At 36.8% G+C, this 20601-nt stretch overlaps 1 protein-coding gene across 12 annotated transcripts in view; it reads left to right on the top strand.

The window, feature by feature from the left end:
- Positions 1-20601, top strand: part of vav2 (vav 2 guanine nucleotide exchange factor) — a 291784-nt gene that overhangs the window by 219136 nt on the left and 52047 nt on the right. For all 12 annotated transcript variants that reach the window (XM_074690256.1, XM_074690255.1, XM_074690252.1 and 9 more), the window contains exon 4: positions 5541-5609. In XM_074690256.1, the coding sequence (XP_074546357.1) occupies positions 5541-5609 (69 nt within the window). The remainder of the gene's footprint in view (positions 1-5540; positions 5610-20601) is intronic.

Genomic DNA, 20601 nt, shown 5'->3' with positions numbered 1-20601 from the left:
TAAATACATAAATAAATACATAAATAAATAAATAAATAAATAAATAAATAAATAAATAAATAAATAAATAAATAAAAGGGGAAATAAGAAAAAAAAAGATGGCCAACAGGACCATAACACTGGCTCTGAAAAATATTCTCCAGTCACATTTTGTCCACATCCTATACCTCTCAGTAATGTAAGGCTAACAGAAGGCTTTGCACCTGCTATGCAGACATGAACAAAGTGAGGCAATAAAATTTAAGCCCAAAAAAAACTTTGTTGAACAAACTTTGCAAGCACCGCTGCATCCGCTCCTGCTTTCCTCACAAAGCGCTGAACAGCATGTGTTGCCTCACATTTGCAGGGAAGACAATAGAGCATTATTGAAAAGCCTAGAGACGCCTCATCATCGGGGTTCTGATGAAATTATAAACATAGTTCAATTACACCTGGTTGTATCATTTAGCCAAAATGAAAACGGCAGCACTGGGCCGTGCTTGGCTCTGCAAAACAACACTGAGGTGATAGATATCTCCCCAAACTACTACGTAATTAAATTTAGCCCTGTGAGACTCCATTAATAACTTATAATATAATGCACATTTCATTGTAGGGGGGCAGCCAAATGTGGGTGTGTTATTACGCTCTGGAGGATCCACCCTCTATGCTGAGTTTCAGTTCATAACAGAGAGCGGGGAAGTTACATCAATCAGACCAGGCTGTATTTATTTATTTATTTATTTATTATTTAATTTTATTATTATTATTATTATTATTATTATTATTATTATTATTATTATTATTATTATTATTATTATTATTATTTAGTGTAATGAGCGATAACTTTAAAAGGCTGGGTGTGCAGGATCCTTTGCACATGTGTGTGTGTGTGTGTGTTTGAGTGTGCACACACATGCTTCAGTGTGACCAGCTGACCTTTGACAGTCTAGCTGAGCATTCATTAACTCGATGGCTGACACACTCTTTCTGTGTGACCACTGTTTTAATTACACAGAGGCTAATTGGTGGTGTCAGACACACACAGAGACACACACAGACACACACGCGGGCATACAGAGATAACTTCACTGACACAGTGTAGTTCAGAGACAATAGCTCTCACTGCTGTTGGCTTTCTTTGGATGGGGGGATCTCAAAATGAAGTGTCTCAGTTGTCTGATCATATTTTAGGATGAAACAGAGTCAGAGGGTTTCAAAACAAAGCGCTGACAGAAAAGAGGAAGATAATTAGGGCTGAGGACATCTGAACTGTCAGTATTATCTCAAACGGAAACATGCCGTGACATTTCCTCCAAGCTCTTGAAGCCTTGGATGACCACTTAAAAACACTTAATATCAACTTTAATGAAAGGTGGACGTCACACACAATCCATCTAGCAGTGTAATAAACTACCAAATGTTATTGTAAAGGTTTGTTAGTATTCTGTATCCTCATAAAACAGTTGATTTTGATCAAATTGACCATGTGGAACTTTAATCTGTATTTTAGGGTTTTTGTCCAACTTATTTCTTATCCACACTGCAAAAAAACTGAAATATTCATCAAGTGTTTTTGTCTTATTTTCAGTAGAAAATGTCATTTTAGACTTAACCTGACCCTCATTCAACTGACCATTCCAGAAAAATGTCTTATTTCAAGTTATTTCAAGACAAAAATGAGGTCTGAATTGCTTGTAACGAGTTGGAAAAAAAAACTGCCAATGGAACAAGAGAAAAGATACTTGTATTAAGACATTATTTGATTTTCTAGCACTTGCTACTTGTTACAAGCAATTTAGACCATCAACTTGAAACCATACCTTTTCTGAACTGACCAGCTGCATGTGGCTCATATCGAGTATAAAAAGACAATTTTTACTTAAAACCAGAAAACACTTGATAAGATTTCACTTTTTTGCAGTGCATTAGGAGCAGGTCAAATATGCTTATAATAACACTTGTTCTAAATAAATTAGTGATAACTATTTTTCCCATTGTAGATATTTTCCCCATAACAAGATTGAGCTGTAAATGTGCAGTTCTCGTCATGATGTAGAAATTCCTATCAAAGAGACAAGTTTTGAAATCCTTCCTGCATATTTCAAATAAGACTCCTCAACAGGAACTCTTCCTTGCAGTTGTTAAATTTGACTGTTTTGACTGTGGTGTTTGTGTCTTTGCATAATGGGAAATGTAGCTGGTTGACTATGCATTCCACAGATATTGAGAAGTCCCGTTATGTTGTTGGTTTGGCTCCTTCCTTGACATTTCTGGTAAACTGGGGCTGAATAATGTTTGAGGTTTTATTTTGGGATTGTTGCATTGTTTGGATTTGGAGTGTTGGATTATTGTGGCAAATCAGCCACATTTTATAATACAACACAACCAGATCATGGAGTTGCTCATTGATTTGGTTGTCAATAAGATGGGTTTGATACTAAACTCTTGGTACATAATAACTGGATGAGAAGAAATTGATAGGTGGTCGGTTTTTTTACACAAGTCACAAGTTAAAAATGTTAACAGGAATGTCATAGAGCACATCCAGACGGACCAAGTTATAGATAAAATATGCCTTTCATTTTGCAAACAGGCTGTCACAACCGGCAAAAAAACAAGATAGATAAGATAGTTAGATAGATAGATAGATAGATAGATAGATAGATAGATAGATAGATAGATAGATAGATAGATAGATAGATAGATAGATAGATAGAAGCTTAAATGTCATTGTACATCTATGAGTGGCAGCAACAAAGTGCAAAATTAAGTGTTCACATAAAAAGTTCTTAAAATCTATAAGATATAAATAAACATAGAATACAAATAAATAGACTGTGCAAGGTGACACTAATTGCACCCGCACTCGAGAAAGGAAAAATCACCAGTAACCCATTACCCCGTTAACATACTGTAACTTAAAAGAACTCTATTGATAAGGATGCAATGACAGATTAACCAGGGATGGACCCAGGCTTACAACTTTGGATGGGCCAAACCAATTTTGGGTGGGGATTAAATTCCAAAAGTTAGTAAATAACTATTACTATATAGATATAGATATGAAGCAGATTTGTTGGCTTCGATCCTTTAATATTTGATACAAATTTTGTGCATCAGACGGAATAGCTCTTAATGGTATTGGCCAAAGAGTAGTGCTCTAATGCACCAATGGGCTGCGCCACCTCAACTTTCCATGTATTATGGATAGGGATGGGTACCTTTCACATTTAAAACGATACGATACCAATGCCTGGTACCTGGCACTCGGTATCGGTACTCAACAGTACCAATTTTTGGTACTTTTGTGTGTGTTTATGTTGTAAAAAATAATAATTTGTTTAACAATAAAATGTAACTTCTTTTCAATTTAACATATTTGTTCTTTAATATGTAACATTGTAATGCCGTGTTCATGTCCAGCATGGAAAATCATCTACTCTTCCACCTCATTACAGTCACAAGGATGCGTTTAGGTACTTTAACATGGCACTTTTGACAGAATTCAGTCGGTGCATATAAAAGTACTTAATTAGGTACACATCTCTAATTAGAGGCTGTAAGAGCAGCATCATTAACCACAGTTAAATAAAAGACAAAAATCTATAGTCTTTCCCAAAATCATTCTCTGGTCCTACCGGTATAACATAATGCAGAGTGATTCATAACTTTTTTACCAACAGGTTAAAAGATTACAAAACTTGGCTCATTTTACAAAGACAGGGCATCTTACAATAACAGAATGAGTATAAAGTGACAAAATTTTATAAAACTCCTCTTTAAAACTGAAAAAAGTTTAAGGTGGGCCTGTCAGAAAGTGGGTGGGTCTGGGACCCTTGGCCCCACCCATGACACCACCCCTGAGATAAGCATTAATAACAGAATAAGAGTGAATATGATGAATAAACTGATTTGCCAAGTCTTCATTGTGAGATAAGTCACAGATCTTTTTAAAACTCCTAAAATAAACTTAACAAATATAAAAATCAACACATCTCCCATTCATGTTAGGTGTGTGGATGTGGCTGTGTATGTGTGTGAATGTGCATGTGTGTGGTTGTGTGGGTGGGTTAGACAGACAGAGGACAACAGGCCCATGAGAACCTCCCTTCACAGGAATCAAACAAGTTCATCAGAATTTCCAGAGAAGTGCGATTTAACAGCTTCATAAACAAAGACACTGGAGGTTCCACTTTCACTTAGAGATTTGTATGTGTACATAAGTGTGTGTGTCCAGTGGCTCCTTGACAGAAGGAAAACAAATCATGTGTTCAGTATTTACATTATACACAGGGAGACAAGGTCAAACCTACAGAGCTGTTTACGGTTGCAGAAACCACCACTGGCTCCTGCTTTGTGTGGGATTTATCGCTGGAGGAGAGGAGGGTGAAAGCAGAATGCAGCTGTCACAGTGATGACAAACAAACCGGCCTTAAAAATGACAACAAATCCCTCAGGCTGAGAAATATCCCAAGTTTGAGAAAAGAAGGGACTTTAAATTCTGCATTTCTTGTTCCTAATTTGTTGTTTTGTTTTCCCTATTATCAAATCTCTACAACTTGGAAGAATAAAACTAAGACTGCCCAAGAAAATCTTTTTAGGTCTGAAATCCTCTGAATAAATTCAAACATATCCAATTTGGTGGCATTTGTGTGGTTTATGATTAGCACCAATCTTGAGCTCACTCATTTTAATGAACCACAATCGTGTGCAGCATTACGCTAATATACTGTAATTTGCAGCAATTGGCTTCTGTGAATGAGGAAAAAAAGGAGCATTATAAACACGGTCTGGCAGGCGAGATCAAATCATGCACTTAAGAGCGATGTTTGCAGGAAGCAGAGATCTTTTAAAAGATTAGAAATAAATCCAGCTGCTTTAATGAGCTAATTGATTCGTCTTTAACTTTTATGCTCAACCGCTTCCCGAGGAAATTGTGTTTGTCGATGCAGCAGTGTGAGCAGGAAAAAGGACATTTAAGAGGACAGGTTTTTCTTTTAGGCTGAAGGACATAAATCCTTGTATCATGCATTTGGTCTCATAACCGTTATTTTCCCTAACAAAAGGGATATATTTTAGTCGAGACAGCCACACTGGCTGTGTAGAGAATAAAATAACAGTTCCAAACTTGTCCTTTTCAATATTTCATATGGCTCTACAGTGTCCCTAAAGGTCCTTGAAAGCTGCTCAAACCCCCTGAGAGGATTTATAAGATGCCTGGTCATCCATCTGAAGAGGAAAAAAAAGGTGTTTTCTTCTGTCAGGATCCCAGAGAAAGTTTGCAGTGGGAAGATGCCATGTTTTTTTTCTTTCTATGTGTCAACAGCAGTGTGTTGATGTGTTTTGACAATGTTGTTTGTGACTGATGGGCTCCTCCGCTGAATTCATCCTGCTGTCGAGCAGCAAAAGTGATGGAGCCAAGAGTGACAACCTGGCAGATAGAACACGCTGTTTTTCCAACTGGTTATTTTTCTGCCTGGGACACAGTGTGTGCAGTAATCAAATGTTTTTTGACCTCACTCACTCAGTCTGTGTCTGTGTGTGTTTGTGTGTCATAGGCCCTTTCCATCAGAGGACACTGCTCTGAATGAGGATGATGTGTACCGGAGCCTTGAGGAGCTGGCTGAGTAAGTACAAACGCCCACAGTCCTTGCTTTTGTTTCTTTGGGGATTTTTTTTTTTTTTTATCAAGCTACAGTTCCTCAAAACCTGCTTAACTTATCTTTTTTCTAAACATTAACAACAGAAAATGAATCAATGCCAAATTGATGTTTCTGATTGGTCAGGTCCCCTTTTTTGTTCTGAATAGTGAGGGCAAGGCAAGCCCCTCAACTCAACTGATGAAAGGAGTCAGGTCACGTTTGAATAGTTTATGACTCCGCCTCTTCTCGTCGACAATGTTGCAGAAAAAAAATATATATTTTTCTCATAGCACTGATAAACAACATGCATGGTTTTTATTCCTTTCAATTGATTTGGACAAATGACCTTTGAAAAGAGACGCTGATTAAAGTAGAGAAAGAAACACCAATAAACTACAAACAGTGACACAGTATTGGCTCTGGCAGAGCTACACTGACAGAGACGTTAAAGGAAGAGGATTTTCTCTGCACGCAATAAGAATATCAAGAAAGACTGCTAATTAATCAACTTCACCAAGAATGAAATAGTTGAATGAAATGTGATTTTCTGACAGTACAGCTGCTAATGTCAAAACTTTACCATGAATGACAATATTAACTTTAGTGTCAATTCAACCTGAAAGGAAGCTGAGAAGAGAACTGTGGCCGTAGTGATGATCCTCTGTCACCAAACCAAAACATCTATTCTTCCAAATATACTATTCTTAAATCCTCCTTAAATCAATCCTTACCATGTGCTTACGTGGAAATTTGGTTGTTTTCTTCAGAGTCTTGTCTCACCATGTTGGGATTCTGTTTTGCATAGTAAATACTAGACATGGGCAAACACTGGTGTCGGTATTGGGTATCGTGACAATACCAGTCTTTCTTCAAGGTATCAGTACTTGAGAAGGCTGGCGATACCAGCAGCTAATACTCAAGGCAAAAAAAGTCTTACGTCATGCAAGTCCTTTTCGCCAGTAGTTGCTGCTACTTGTTGCAGTTTAACACCTCGGCAAATACGTGTCAGGTCCTGCTCAGGCAACAAGAATAATCCAGGGAGAGTTAACAGTTTAACTTTTTTTAATTATTATTTTGTACTTGCTGTTAGTTTAATTTTGCGCTTTTGTTAATAACCCCCCAAAAAATCCTTTGATCAGTCTTTGATCAAAATGACCTGTCACTGTGAATTTAAAATTTTATGTATCAAAAGTACAAGTGGTACCAGTACTCAGTACTCAACTGTGGCTCTTCAAGCCTCTCTTAAGGCTGGCTCCAGAAAAATTGGAAACCACATTCACTCCAAGCTTAAAAAGAATAACAAATCAAAAAAAAAAAAAAAAAAAAAAGAAACAAAACAAAACAAACAAAAAAAACCCACTTTGGTTTGAGTACCTTGTTTCTCAATTCACAAACACTGCACGGGGTTGAGATTTTTTTCTCAACTTCTTATCTCAAAGCAATTAAACTTACAACTTTTGACCATTTAATATCACGTCTGACTTGACTGACAGGGCAGCACCCTGTGGCTGTCTGGGAGGAGGCCAAAGGCCTGTCTCTTTATTCACACTTGAACAGTTACATTGAGTCAAGCTTTTTTGAGGATGGCATTTGCTGACAATGGGCCCAAAAACTCTGTACAAGAAACAAATATAAGACATCACAGAGACTATGTCCATTTATTATACAGTCTATCGTTAGCATGTATCCATTGTCATCAACCAGTCAAAGATAATTCCTAATTCTATCCATCTGTATCCATACATGTTAGAAATGATTGATCATACATGTGAAAAAATGTAGAATTTGTAACAAAGTCAATGAAAGTACACCATCCAACACTGCAGATGATGTTAAGCATAATTCAGTTAATCACAGAAAATATTGTGAGTAGAGAATCAGTCTGCGTTTCACAGAAGCAGGTGTTTGAAATACCCCTGAGAGAACCATCCTCTTCCTTTCTGATGAGTTTATCTTACATGCATTTTTATACCTTTACAGAAGTAATCAAGCTTAATCCTTCACCACAGATGCTTCACATGGATCTGTACTTATTTAAGATCGCATATACTTTTGCTGCCTCTGTTTATGAACAATGTATCACTCCCCTGTTCCTATCCTCTTCTGGATTTTGTTGTTTTGTGCAGCTTAATAAATCTGCTTATTTGCATGTTATACAGAATGGAGTTTTACTGTAAGGAGAGCAGCTCTGGAAATTGTACAAAACTGGGAACTAATGCAAATGAGGCTCTGATTCTGCTGCTAATTAGCTTTAGTTCATTATAGAAAATAACGACACGACATTTGCAGTTTTTAAATTATAGATTTAGGACCTTGGGTTGTTGTCATAAAAACAGAAATATCATGACCTCTGGATGTGGGAAACAATTATTTCTGGACATGTTTTGATTATCTATCCATCACATAAACATCTCACAGCTTGTGATGTTCCTGAGTGGAGAGTGATTGCCACTTCTTCCAATTTCCCCGAACTGCCTAATTACGTAAGCATGGATTTCTCTGTCACTCTGCCCGTTACCATAGTGACACCATTTCTGCTCTGGCTTCACATGTAGCTGCTTTTCTGCCCTTCTCAGTGGCGGTGTGTTAGATGGCGGGTGGGTTATATGGGGTTATGAAAGAGCATCAACCAGGTCTCAGAGTTGGGAGCAGTTTGAGCAATGATGGCAGATTAATGGTGAATGATTCACTAACTGCTCTGAGATTGTTGTCATTCATCACCCACAGATAGGCGAGTGGGTGCATGTAGGGTATATATATATATATGTAGATACTATATGCTCACTGAATAGATGGTTGTGGGATGCAGGATGTGCTCTTGCTGGAGGAGAGGAGCTCCAGCCAAGCAGGCTAATGCTGGATTAGGCTGCAGCTTAGCCGTGCATGTAGCACTGCATGTGTGTAACATGGGCTGTCACCCTAAAAAGTGCTCTGCATTCTTCACCAAAAGTGATCCTGGAAATAACAGGAATATAAAAGCATGTGTCTCTTATTACTGACTCTGTGTTGTTTCCATGATGTCACCCATTTATATCCAGTTTGGAGTTTTGAAGCCTATCACTGGTGAGAAGCTTAATGAAAAAGACTGACTCAATCTAGCTTCATATGAATTTGGATATGGTAAACAGGTGTGCCTTAAGCCTCCTGTTTTGTGCACACGTGTCAGTCAAATCAGCCATTTTTTTATGGACAAAACTCATGATAAGTTCAATAACTTTAAAAATAAACCAAGCCCTTTTTGAACATATCTATATTGGCTGCAAAGACAGACCTTTTTTTTTTTTTTCTTTTTTTTTTTTTTTAAATGGATGTGTACGTCATTACTGGTGTTCCTGCATCCAGCCTCAAACTGATGCTCAATGCATGATAGTTTTTGACTTTTCCACAAACTTGCTTCATATTTCAAAACCAAGGGTTGGGGGGTTTGCACAGCTTCTGCAACACAAGGTGTTCAGTGGGTTCCTCTTTAGCTTAACATGTCTCAGGACAAGCTTCATGCTTGTCTTTGTTTTCCAGTCTTCGGGTTTAGGTACCTTAAGTCATAACGGCTAAAAAATAAATAAAAAAAAAACCCACACATAAAATGATTTTTTTTTCTATTTCTCCAAAATAAGATTTTTCTGATGCCTTTTTTAAAATGTCGTCAATAAATTATTTTATTTTATTTTATTTTATTTTATTTTATTTCATTTGGTTTTATTTTATTGTATTGCAGTCTCAGTTTCACTGTTCATAATGGCTACATGCTGGTTTCACTGTAACTTACTACAGTAGTCCAGACCAGATAACCTTGTAAGTAAATATCAATTGAACATTATGATACAGATTGGTAGAAAGCCATGCTTTGTCAGGCCAGTTGGAAATTTATTAAGTGAAGTTAGTACAGGTTGACAAATTATTATTTTTTGGTTTTTTAAGTAGAGGTTGAAATAATCTTTTTTTTTTCCCCAGAAAGTCAGCACCATTTAAAATGCTTGAATACTTTTGCAATACCAGTTAAAATGAATTTGTCTTTGGACTTCTTTGTGTGCCCATCAAAAATGTACATCTCCTGCTGCAAATAAGCATCTTTCCTTTGCTTTTCTTTTTAACATTATTTGTGGCATCTAAAACTATCCCTGTTTGGTTAGCCCTGAACACACCAAACCAAATAACCAGTTTAGATGAGAACAGAACTAAAACATTTAATAAATAGTTTGGGAATTACAAGTGGGCAGCACAAGCAGACATGCTCCATGGATGATAGACTGGTAACCCTGGGAGAATTTTTATAGAGAACTGATGACATTCTTTTCTTCTTATTATTAATATTATTGATTTTTATGTCATAATTCAATGCCTTGCAGGGCTATCACATTGTATCTGAACTGATTTTGTTTTTTTTCTCTTCTCATGGATGAGAAAAATGACTTACCACTCTATTTGGTATTTTAATTGCTGTTTTAATCCAGAATGACTATTTTTCAGCTGTAAATTGAGTTGAATTGAAAAGTCTTGTCGCTTCAGTGGGTGTATTACTTCCATGGCAACCATACTCTCATTTAATTTCACCAAGCACCATTGTTTTTGGTCTGTATCACCTAGTATTAGCATGTAGCTAAAGTTTGCTTCTTTTTTCTGCAGTAGTCAGTGATGCTGTAAGACAGCGCATACAGAGGTATGTAACCTGTAAGTGCAGAGGGTCAGGTCCCTCTGAATTAATCATTCAGCTCTGCAGCTACTCCTGACCTTTTACAGAGAACATGTATGCATTTTGTTCCATCAATGGACCGACACATAATAGATTCATCAGCAGGTCCTGCACCTAATCCAATTGGACACATTAAGCACACAGGCCACATTAGCAATAACCTTGCTCTCCAAGACTTTTTAATTAGTCTGAAATATTGATGCTTAACAGACAGAAAGTGAACCGCAAGAGTAATGTGAGCACAATGATGATGTTTCTGCAGGAATAATAGTCATTTTCATGGACATATGGGTTTAAAAGTCAACCCACAAGACAAAAAAAAAAAAAAAACACTTGCTAATTGGACATATGCTCTCATAAAAGTAACACAATGTTTTAGAACGAGGTCATAATATAATCACTAAAAACATTTAGAGGCAGGAAATAAAGCTAAAATGAGGAGTGTACTAAACTATAACAGCTAACAATAAAAATCAGTATAATGGCACCATTAGGTTCAATGGTGGAATGACAAAGATACTAACTGCAATGGAAGGCAATCTATAAAATGGATTTTGAGGTGAAACTTAAAAACCAGGATCATGTCAGGAGATGAAATGTTAAATGGAAGACTGTTCCAGCAGCCCGTGCAGCAAAATATCGATCAACCTTTACTTTCATTTAACCAAGGGCTGAAAAAACATGAACTGGTGGACACCCAGAGGTCTCTAGGGATGCCTGGAGTTCAATCTTCAATAATTTAATGATGATACACTGTATTTAAAAATATTACCACTTTATTAGATTGTCTTTGAAGGCCTTGTTGCAGTGTTTTTTTTTTCCTGCCGCCAGCAGGGATATGATGAGATCATAGACAACATTCGTGGGTTGCTGTTTGTTATTAAAGAGGTTTTGTTAGGCTTGCTTACCATGCAGCAGAATTTCCATATGTTTCGTGCTGTGTCAAAAGTGAGCCAGATTGAGGTTATAACTTCAGAGCTGTTTTTTTTTTTTTCTCAGAATGACATTGCAATTTTCGTTCCAAGTGCTGGTGCATCACCCAATCTGCATTCTGCTCGAGTGCACCAGGTCTAGACCAACATCTATCTAAGTGAGGTCTCAGGGGTCAGTGTGGTAAATCTGTTCTGCACTTCCTCCCCGATGCTTCCTGATGTCAAGTCTTCACATTGCCTACTTCAGGTCGTCTCTGTCCTGAATGACTCCATCTGTGAGTTGACAAAGCATGAAATGGGAGTGGAAAGGGTACAGTTGCTGAGGGACTTCTTTTTCCTCAGTGAAAGGCACACATGGATTTCCGTTCTAAAGCAAACAGTGTCAGGAGCGTTTCCAGTCACTCTTTTGCAGTTTATTTTGCTCAAATAATCCCTTGGGGACGCTGACATGAAAAGTCAATGACTTGAAAATGGATGGAGCTCAGCCAAGGCATTATTTACTGTGAGGAACTGAGTCTGTGATCTTTAAATCGAAAGTTTATTTAAACGCATAATCATCTGCAGAATAATCAGTCTTGTAAAATGCAACTGCCAGTTGATACACATACAGAAAAGACTAATAAACAGAATTCATGTTGTGAGATTTTAACAAAGGAAGTTGGTCAAGACATTGATGCAATGAGCATTTATTTCATTGTGTCATTTATGGCCTGGATTGAGTTTTAGCTTTGAATAGAGTTCACATGATCATAAATACTTTTGCACTTGAATACTCCTAACAGTCAAACACACAGGTCGCTTTCATTAATTTCAGTCCCTGACAGTGCAATTCTTTTCTAGTGTATTGCAACTAATTTACACCCATAGCTGTTGTTTTTCTGATGTGATGTTATTGTGGGTGAGTTGGAGTCAGATTTTGTCAGGGTGTGAAATCAATTTACAATTTATCCTGTTATTGTTAAGTAGAGTAAATACACCAGTGAGTTATTACATTCTCAGTTCCTTAGTAGTGTTTTTGAAAAGTTCTGTTGATTTATTTTATTTATTTATTTATTTATTTATTTTTTATCTCTCCAGACTGATGTTTTGGCCTTGTAACATTGGTTTGACTAAACCAAATAAGGTTTCTAAAGTTTTCTGTCTGTTTAATTACAATAGCGATTTTTGACTTGTGTGCAAAATTTAGGGGTATACCGGAATATTAGAATTTTTGTTCGATCACACAAAAAGTCTGTCCTGTTTTGATACAGTAAGGTAGGGAAGAGCAACAAATACAATATTTTGTATGTATTTATGTATGTATGTATGTATGTATGCATTTATTTATTTCATTTTTTTAATTTAATTAATTAATTTATTTATTTTTTGGGGGGGTTGTTTATGTAAAAAAGTTTCACACATCATCAAAGATCCAGCATTTAGGCTTTCCTAGATTATTTTTCTGAAGTAAAAAAAAATAATATGAAATAAAAATCAGAAAAAGTATCATAATAATAATAAAAATAATGTTATATTTTTTGTCTGATTTAAGTCATTCTAACTGTAGTTAACAACTTAGTGAGCCGATATTAAACCTCTAATCAGAAAAAAAGAACAATAAAGTCTTGGCATGTGCACACTTGTCATGCCAGTGTGACGTGCCAGATTGCAAAAAGAAAATTTGTTCCCTTTTTTTTTTCTTGATGTCATGGATCGACACATAATAGATTCATCAGCAGGTCCTGCACCTTATCCAATTGGACACACGAAGCACAGAGGCCACATTAGCAATAACCTTGCTCTCTAAGACTTTTTAATTAGTCGAAAATATTGATGCGTAACAGACAGAAAGTGAACTGCAAGAGTAATGTGAGCACAATGATGATCTTACTACAAGAATAATAGTCAATTTTATAGACATAAGGGTTTAAAAGTCAACCCACAAGACAAAAAAATAAAAGATACGCAACATTGCAGATCTTGCAGAAAACAATTTTTTCTTCAGTCCATTCTTGAAGATATTGTAATATTTAAAAAAAAAAAAAAAAGTTTTAAAAGGAAAAGCTGTCTGCACACCTGCCAGAAACAATATCCTCCTTCTTTCTTGAGTGAAGTGTCGACATGTTACAATACTGATCAGGCAGTCTGTGTAATAACTAGTATTCCATGTAAACACAGCTATTTTTCCTTTCAGTGATATGTGTGACCTAAAAACGTTGACTTTCTTTTTTCAGAATATAAGCTTTGTATTTAAATACAGTATCTTCTTCTTACAATGCCCTAAAGAACAGTACTTAAGTCCCCCCAAAAGCTCTAACCAAAAATATGCCATGTATAAAACATGGCAATATTTAAATATAAACCTGAAAGCCTCTTCAGCTTTTAGGGAGAAATGCAAAGTGGATCTGATATGGTGAGTCATCCTCCATCCCTCCACTGATTTAACTCCATGGCACTGAGGCCTGAAAGCAAAAAGCTTGTGGGTCCATTGCATGCCAGCAGACTAGAAACCCTCTGTCCTGTCACTGTGCAATCAGGCCGAAAACAAGATCTAATTCATGAGGCCTCAAGACCACACGCCCACTCCCTTTCTATCTGATGCACCGCGATGCACAAGCACACACAAACTAGCTTACACACACAAGTGGGTTTGAATGATTTATCATTGTCCATTAAAGCTCAGGAGACAAGGGGACATAAATAGTTGTTGGGGAGAAATATGTCCCTCTTTTCTGTCACACTTTGCTTAAAACACACTTACTCTCTCACACTCACACATGATCATACAGCTTCATACATACTTCAGTTTCAAATTAAAACTGATATATTGTAGAGAACCATTACACTGAATTTTATTCAAGCTTTTATTTATTTTAATTGTGATAATTAAGACACACACACACACACACACACACACACACATATATACACTCACCGGCTACTGTATTAGGCATACATGTCCAACTGCTCGTTAACACAAATTTATAATCAGCCAATCACATGGCAGTAACTCAATGCATTTAGGCATGTAGACATGGTCAAAACATTCTGCTGCAGTTCAAACCGAGCATCAGAATGGGGAAGAAAGGTGATTTATTTCAGAAACTGCTGATCTACTGGGATTTTAACCCACAACTATCTCTAGGGTTTACAGAGAATGGTCCCAAAAAGAGAAAATATCCAGTGAGCGGCAGTTCTGTGGGCCAAAATGTCTTGTTGATGCCAGAGGTCAGAGGAGAATGGACAGACTGGTTGGAGCTGATAGAAAGGCAACAGTAACTCAAATAACCATTGGTTACAACCGAGGTCTGCAGAAGAGCATCTTTGAACACACAACACGTCCAACCTTGAGGCAGATGGGCTACAGCAGCAGAAGACCACACCGGGTGACCCTCCTGTCAGCTAAGAACAGGAAACTGAGACTACAATTCACACAGCAACACCAAAACTGGACAACAGAAGATTGGAAAAACGTTGCCTGGTCTGATGAGTCTGGATTTCTGCTCCACATTCAGATGGTAGGGTCAGAATTTAGCGTCAACAACATGAAAGCATGGATCCATCCTGCCTTGTATCAACGGTTCAGGCTGCTGCTGCTGGTGTAATGGTGTGGGGGATATTTTCTTGGCTCACTTTGGGCCCCTTAGTACCAACTGAGCATGGTTTCAAGTCCACAGCCTACCTGAGTATTGTTGCTGACCATGTCCATCCCTTTATGAGCACAGTGTACCCATCTTCTGATGGCTACTTCCAGCAGGATAACGCTCCATGTCATGAAGCTGGAATCATCTCAGACTGGTTTCTTCAACATGACAATGAGTTCCCTGTACTCAAATGTCCTCCACAGTCCCCAGATCTCAATCCAATAGAGCACCTTTGGGATGTGGTGGAACAGGAGATTCTCATCATGGATGTTCAGCCGACAAATCTGCAGCAACTGTGTGATGATATCACGTCAATATGGACCAAACTCTCTGAGGAATTTTTCCAGGACCTTGTTGAATCTATGCCACCAAGGATTAAGGCAGTTCTGAAGGCAAAAGGGGGTCCAACTCGGTACCTGGTAAACTCTGCATGGAGTAACTGACTCTGGCTTCAGTCCTCTCCTTGTGAAGTTCCCTAGATTCTTGAATGGATTGTACAAGGCTAAGATTATCCCTGTTGCTTGAGCATCTTTTCTACCACACTTTTGTGGCCCTCTGGTTATTTTTATTGCCAAAATAACCTACTGTGATAGAGACTACAAAACTGTCATTGCTGATCAAGTTAATGTTTCTGTTTCAAAGGCCATCTCTTATGTAAGTACAAGTTCAGGATCAATAAATGGAGGCTAAATGAAGAAACCAATTCTCAATGTCTTTCCTCTGTCAATTTATTTTCTCTTCACACTTTTCTTCTTAACAGTTCAGATCCACATTTCTAAAATATTGACATGCTGTTCAACGCTCTCCTCCGAGATCCACCTCCTCTTCGACCTCTCCTTGTCATATTCATAACTTACCACCAGACCTCCATTGTATAATTATACTCCCTCTGAAGATTTAAAGCAAAATGAAATACAACATCTGCACTCCAAACTTCCCTGCCATGCAACACTTGGGTCTCTGTGGAGCTTTTAGAGTTCAGAGAGGAGACACTTCTGGGACAGCGTCGGCTAGCCGTCGTCCTCCCACGCTGCCTCGTCAGTATTCAGCATCAGCTGCTTTTTTACTTAATGAAGACAGAAGAAGCTCAGCACTGAGTGAACCAGTCACCTCAATTAAAACTTCAAACAAGCTCTGCACAAGCATGACGACAAGGCTGAATATTTGATGGAGGGCAGTTCAACCGTCTCTGATTATTTCTGCCCTCTTTTCAAGCTCACAGTCAAAGGAGGAATGTTGTAGCAAAGATGGATTAGATAGAAAAGATTTTTTTCTTCCCGAACCTGTGGCCAGAAAGCCTCTTTCAGAATATTCATGAATTAATAAAGCGAATAAATTCCTTAAAAAAAAACACATTTTGGGAACGCTAGTAAAATTGAATCACTTGTTTAAATTTTTAAATAGGACAGTCAGGTTGTGCCCCCCATTAGAGATGTTTGGTACCATCATCCTCTTGAAGGATATTTATGCTTTGGATCCAAACAGATTTACTAGGATAACAAATTATTTATACTGACTTTTGCTCCAGCAAGGTTGAACTAAAAATGGAATTTCTTGAGCTGGTAGTGTTGCACTCACAGACAAGTCAACAGGCTGTAATCTTACCTGAACTCCAGCCGTCCATGGGTAACTCGTTGTACTACAATATCTTTATTTGTGTCGTATTTATTTTTTATTTCAACTCAACCAAACTTAAACTTTATTGTCCACTGAGGGGGGAAATCTGCTTTGGATTCAACAAGAGAAAACACAAGAACATAGAAAACATAATTACATCAAGATGCCACAATGAAATAGACGAGTACACAGATATTCTGAAAGCAGCATTATCATTACAGAATAAAAGCATAACTGTCACCTTCCAACACAGGTACAAAAAACAGAGATAAGAAGGGATCTGAGCACAGACACTGGAAAAAAAACTGAAATCTTATCAAGTGTTTTTGTCTTATTTACAGTAGAAAATGCTGTTTAGACTTAATATGAGCGAAATTCACCTCATCAGTTCAGAAAAATGTCTTCTTCCAAGTTATTTCAAGACAAAAATGAGGTCTTAGTTGCTTGGAAAAAGAAAAAAAAAAAAAAGAAAAATCAGCCAATGGAACAAGAGGAAAGTTACTACTAATAGGACATTAATCTAGTTTTGAGCAAATTTTCTAGCAACTGTCTCTTGTTCCACTGGCAGATTCTTTTAACTTGTTAGAAGCAATTCAGACTTCATTTTTGTCTTTAGATAACTTGGGATTAGACATTTTTCTGGGTTGACCAATTGAATTTGGCTTATATCAAGTATAACAAGATTTTTCTTAAAATAAGACAAAAACACTTCAAAAGATTTCAGTTTTTGCTGTGTAGAAGTGTTTGAATAAGATGAATTGAATTTCAAACTACTACAATACACCAAGGTCTGACCACAGCTAGGACTCTCACAGGCTTCCAGGTTGGCCAATCAGATGGAGGGTTTGTAGTGTAGAGAATCTTAAAGAGAAAACGTTATAAAGGTTGATATGTTGCAAAACTGGTGAGCTTGTAGAATGTAATGTGAGACGTTGTACAATGGGAAAACGATTATTTTTGACCAAGCCAGGCTAAGTAGCCTAGCTATTATCAAAGTTATAGTGTTTTTGGTTTGTTTTACTTTATTAGTGCATGGTGTGCCATAGCGAATCACAATGAACGCTGAAATCTGCAGAACGAAACTACCCATCTAATCTCCAATATTACCCTTCTCCCTTCTGATTGGTCAATCCCCACACATACGCACGGGGGGGGGGGGGGGGGGGGGGGGGGTTTTGCAAGTACAAATCTGTTTAGCTACAGACATCTTGCAAAATGTACTGCAAAACTCAAATAGTGCAGATTTACTTGAGAAAAGTAGTTTGTGAAGTTGTTGCAGCAGATTGCAGAAGTTGTAACCAAATAGTTTTGGTTGTAAGGGATAACATGCATTTACGATTAAATAAAAAAAAAAAAAAAATCATTTGCTTTGTGTATATGAATGTTGGTGTACAATTTTGCAGCTGTGATTTTGTTTTTAAATATTTATATGTTTTTTTTTTTTTTTTTTGCGACTTCACATTTAGATCAACGTGCAGGAATATTTTCTTTGGGTTTAAACTAAGTCTACAGATTTTCATTTTTTCCTCTGTCTGTAACATCAAATTTATCTATTTTTTAATGTGAGGGAATTTCTTTCTTTCTTTTTTTACAATTAAACAATTTTACATGCAAGTTCTCATATCACATTCTCCAACTCACCTATTTTGCAACACATCTACCTTCACAAACAAATTCAAATAACACAACTTAGACAGAGGCTGAAATAAATTTTATAAAACACCAATTTGAGAAAATTGGGTTGTCTTTTTTTTTTTAAACTAATAATTATGAAAAGCTATTACAAGGGTATCAGAGGCACAGCATGAAGTCTTAACAAAAGCACAATGCCCCCTTTTTAAAGACATTAAAAGACTCCTCAAACACATCGTTGAATGCTTTTCTGACAAATTTACTACACCTGTCAGGAATGTTCAGCAAAGCCCATTCCAAGTTCCTATCCTGCTCTTTGAGCAGCAGGGGCCACATGGGACTGAATTATGTCCCAAGGCTTTATTTAGATCCAGCTAACTGTTGTGGAAAAATGCTTTTTGTTCTTGCAAAAGTCCCAGAACCAAGGGAAGTTCCCACAATGGTGATTCAGTTTTGTTGTAAGATTCATATGAGGATATTTTAAGGATATAATTTGTCTAATGCCAGTTGGAACTAAAATTTAACTCTTCCCGTTTATTACTCCAGAATTTCCCAGAGAATCATTAACTGTTTTGATTTTGGCAATAAAGCAAAAGTTGTTTGTACTACATCAGTGTACAGGGTATCTAACAGGAGTTTTAAATAGATAATTGTGCATAGCTGAAGTTAAATGGAAGTTAAATAAACAAAGCAAAACAGGGGCTGATAGCTCACTGTGTAATTCACTAAATCCATTTCAGCCTTAAACATTTACATTATCTAGCTTCTTCCTTGTTACACTTGAGGGTGATGGGATTTTGTTTAAACAAGCAAACAGTTGCCAGGTTTGGTCATCCATTATTAAGCAGGCACATCTTTGCTATCTTTATTTATTTACAGTATTTAATCATTTATTTCCTTTTTGGAGACCAAAAGCTCCCTGTTTATTAACTTACACTGATGTGAGCCCACTGCCAAAGTGAATTCCTGCTGAGGCATCTCCACCGCCTCAATAAGTTTCCAAAACAATAATTGCTTTTACACAACAGAGGGAGATTCTGTGTGGACTCCCAGAGCAGGAGGATTTGTCCCAGACGACGCTTCGCTCCGCAGTAACTGTCTTTGCTCTGCTGGCTGCTGGCCTAATTAAAGGTCAGTTAGCTAGCTGGGTGCCAAAGCAACATAAACACATAAAAGGGAAATGCCACTCAATAACAGAGCGCTGTGGAGGTTTCTGAACATTGAGTTCTGTGTTCCCTTTGCTTGGAACAGAGATCTGACTTCTCAGGATGAGCTTGTAAATACAACAAGCTCACACTGGTGTTTTTTTAATGTGTGCAGAGTTTTAAGTGGACATAATGGATCTCTAGCAAAGTAAAATTAGTCATCCTTTGAATTTAGGTTGTGTTTGAATCGTTTATTCTTTCAAATTCAGTGGGAAACAGCAAAAACAAGCCATCTACCAGAATATCTGCTAAGTATTTCATTCATTTCATTAATTCATTTATTTATTAGAACAGGTTCAATGTGTTTAAGCAGAAAAACACAACAATTAAAGAGATGACTCTTATAACATAGATCAGTGGTCTGCAACTTTTACTTTTAAAGGAGCCATTTTGCCTCAAGTCACCTGAATTAAAGTCATTCAGGAGCCACAAAATCAGTTTTATCTTCACAACAAAAACAGTTAAGTGTTTAAAATTTTATAAAAAGTTAAAACTAGTGAATAATTATCAATATTTTTTTTAAATGTGTAGATATGATGTCTCAGTTCTGTTTTTTTTTAAATAAATTTGTAAATGAAAAAAAAAGGAAAATTCTGAAAAATAAAAAATAAAAAATAAAAATAATAGCAATTTTTTTCTCCAAAAATGCAAATGGTAAAAATATGCCAAAATTAGAAAAAAAAAAAAAAACTTTTTATACATTTTAAAGAATTTTGATTTTTTCTTTTCTTTTCTTTCCACATATCAGGCATGTACATTAAGCTGGCACATTGGCAGTTAAATGAATACACTGAATTAAAATCTGTATTTTTTTTCCAGATTTTTTTTTTCTGTTTGTAGATTAAGTTTTTTTTTACAAGGGTTAAAAATTGAGGTAAGCTACAAGTGTATGGAAAGTGGGTGGGCTGTTGATGTCAGAGGAGGTGAAGTAAAGTGGTGGCAAGCTTTATTGACAGATGTAATGCATATTAAGTGTCAATTTCTTTTAATCATCAAAACTGCCTGTAAGGAAAAATAAAATCATAATCAATCAATAAAAAATATATTTTTTTAAAGATACAAAGAGCCATTGCAAAGTAGTCAAAGTGGCTGCATGAGGCTCTAGAGCCGCAGGTTGCAGACCCTTGACAGAGTCATGGTGTCATACCTTGTTCAAAAAGATTTTGGATAAAGTTAGGTAAAAGTGTTAGCACATGCTGGCTGTTTTTTTTTGATAAAGCATAATCCGCTGAGGTTTTGCTTTTGTGCATTATTAGTTTAGTTTGTTAGGTTGACTAA

This window comes from Halichoeres trimaculatus, unplaced genomic scaffold (genome assembly GCF_033239565.1).
Source record: "Halichoeres trimaculatus isolate MK-OKI-2021-1 unplaced genomic scaffold, fHalTri1.1 fHalTri1_scaffold_16, whole genome shotgun sequence".
Taxonomy (NCBI): domain Eukaryota; kingdom Metazoa; phylum Chordata; class Actinopteri; order Labriformes; family Labridae; genus Halichoeres; species Halichoeres trimaculatus.
The sequence above is the reverse complement of the archived record's forward strand: the minus strand, read 5'-3'. Positions and strand labels throughout refer to the sequence as shown.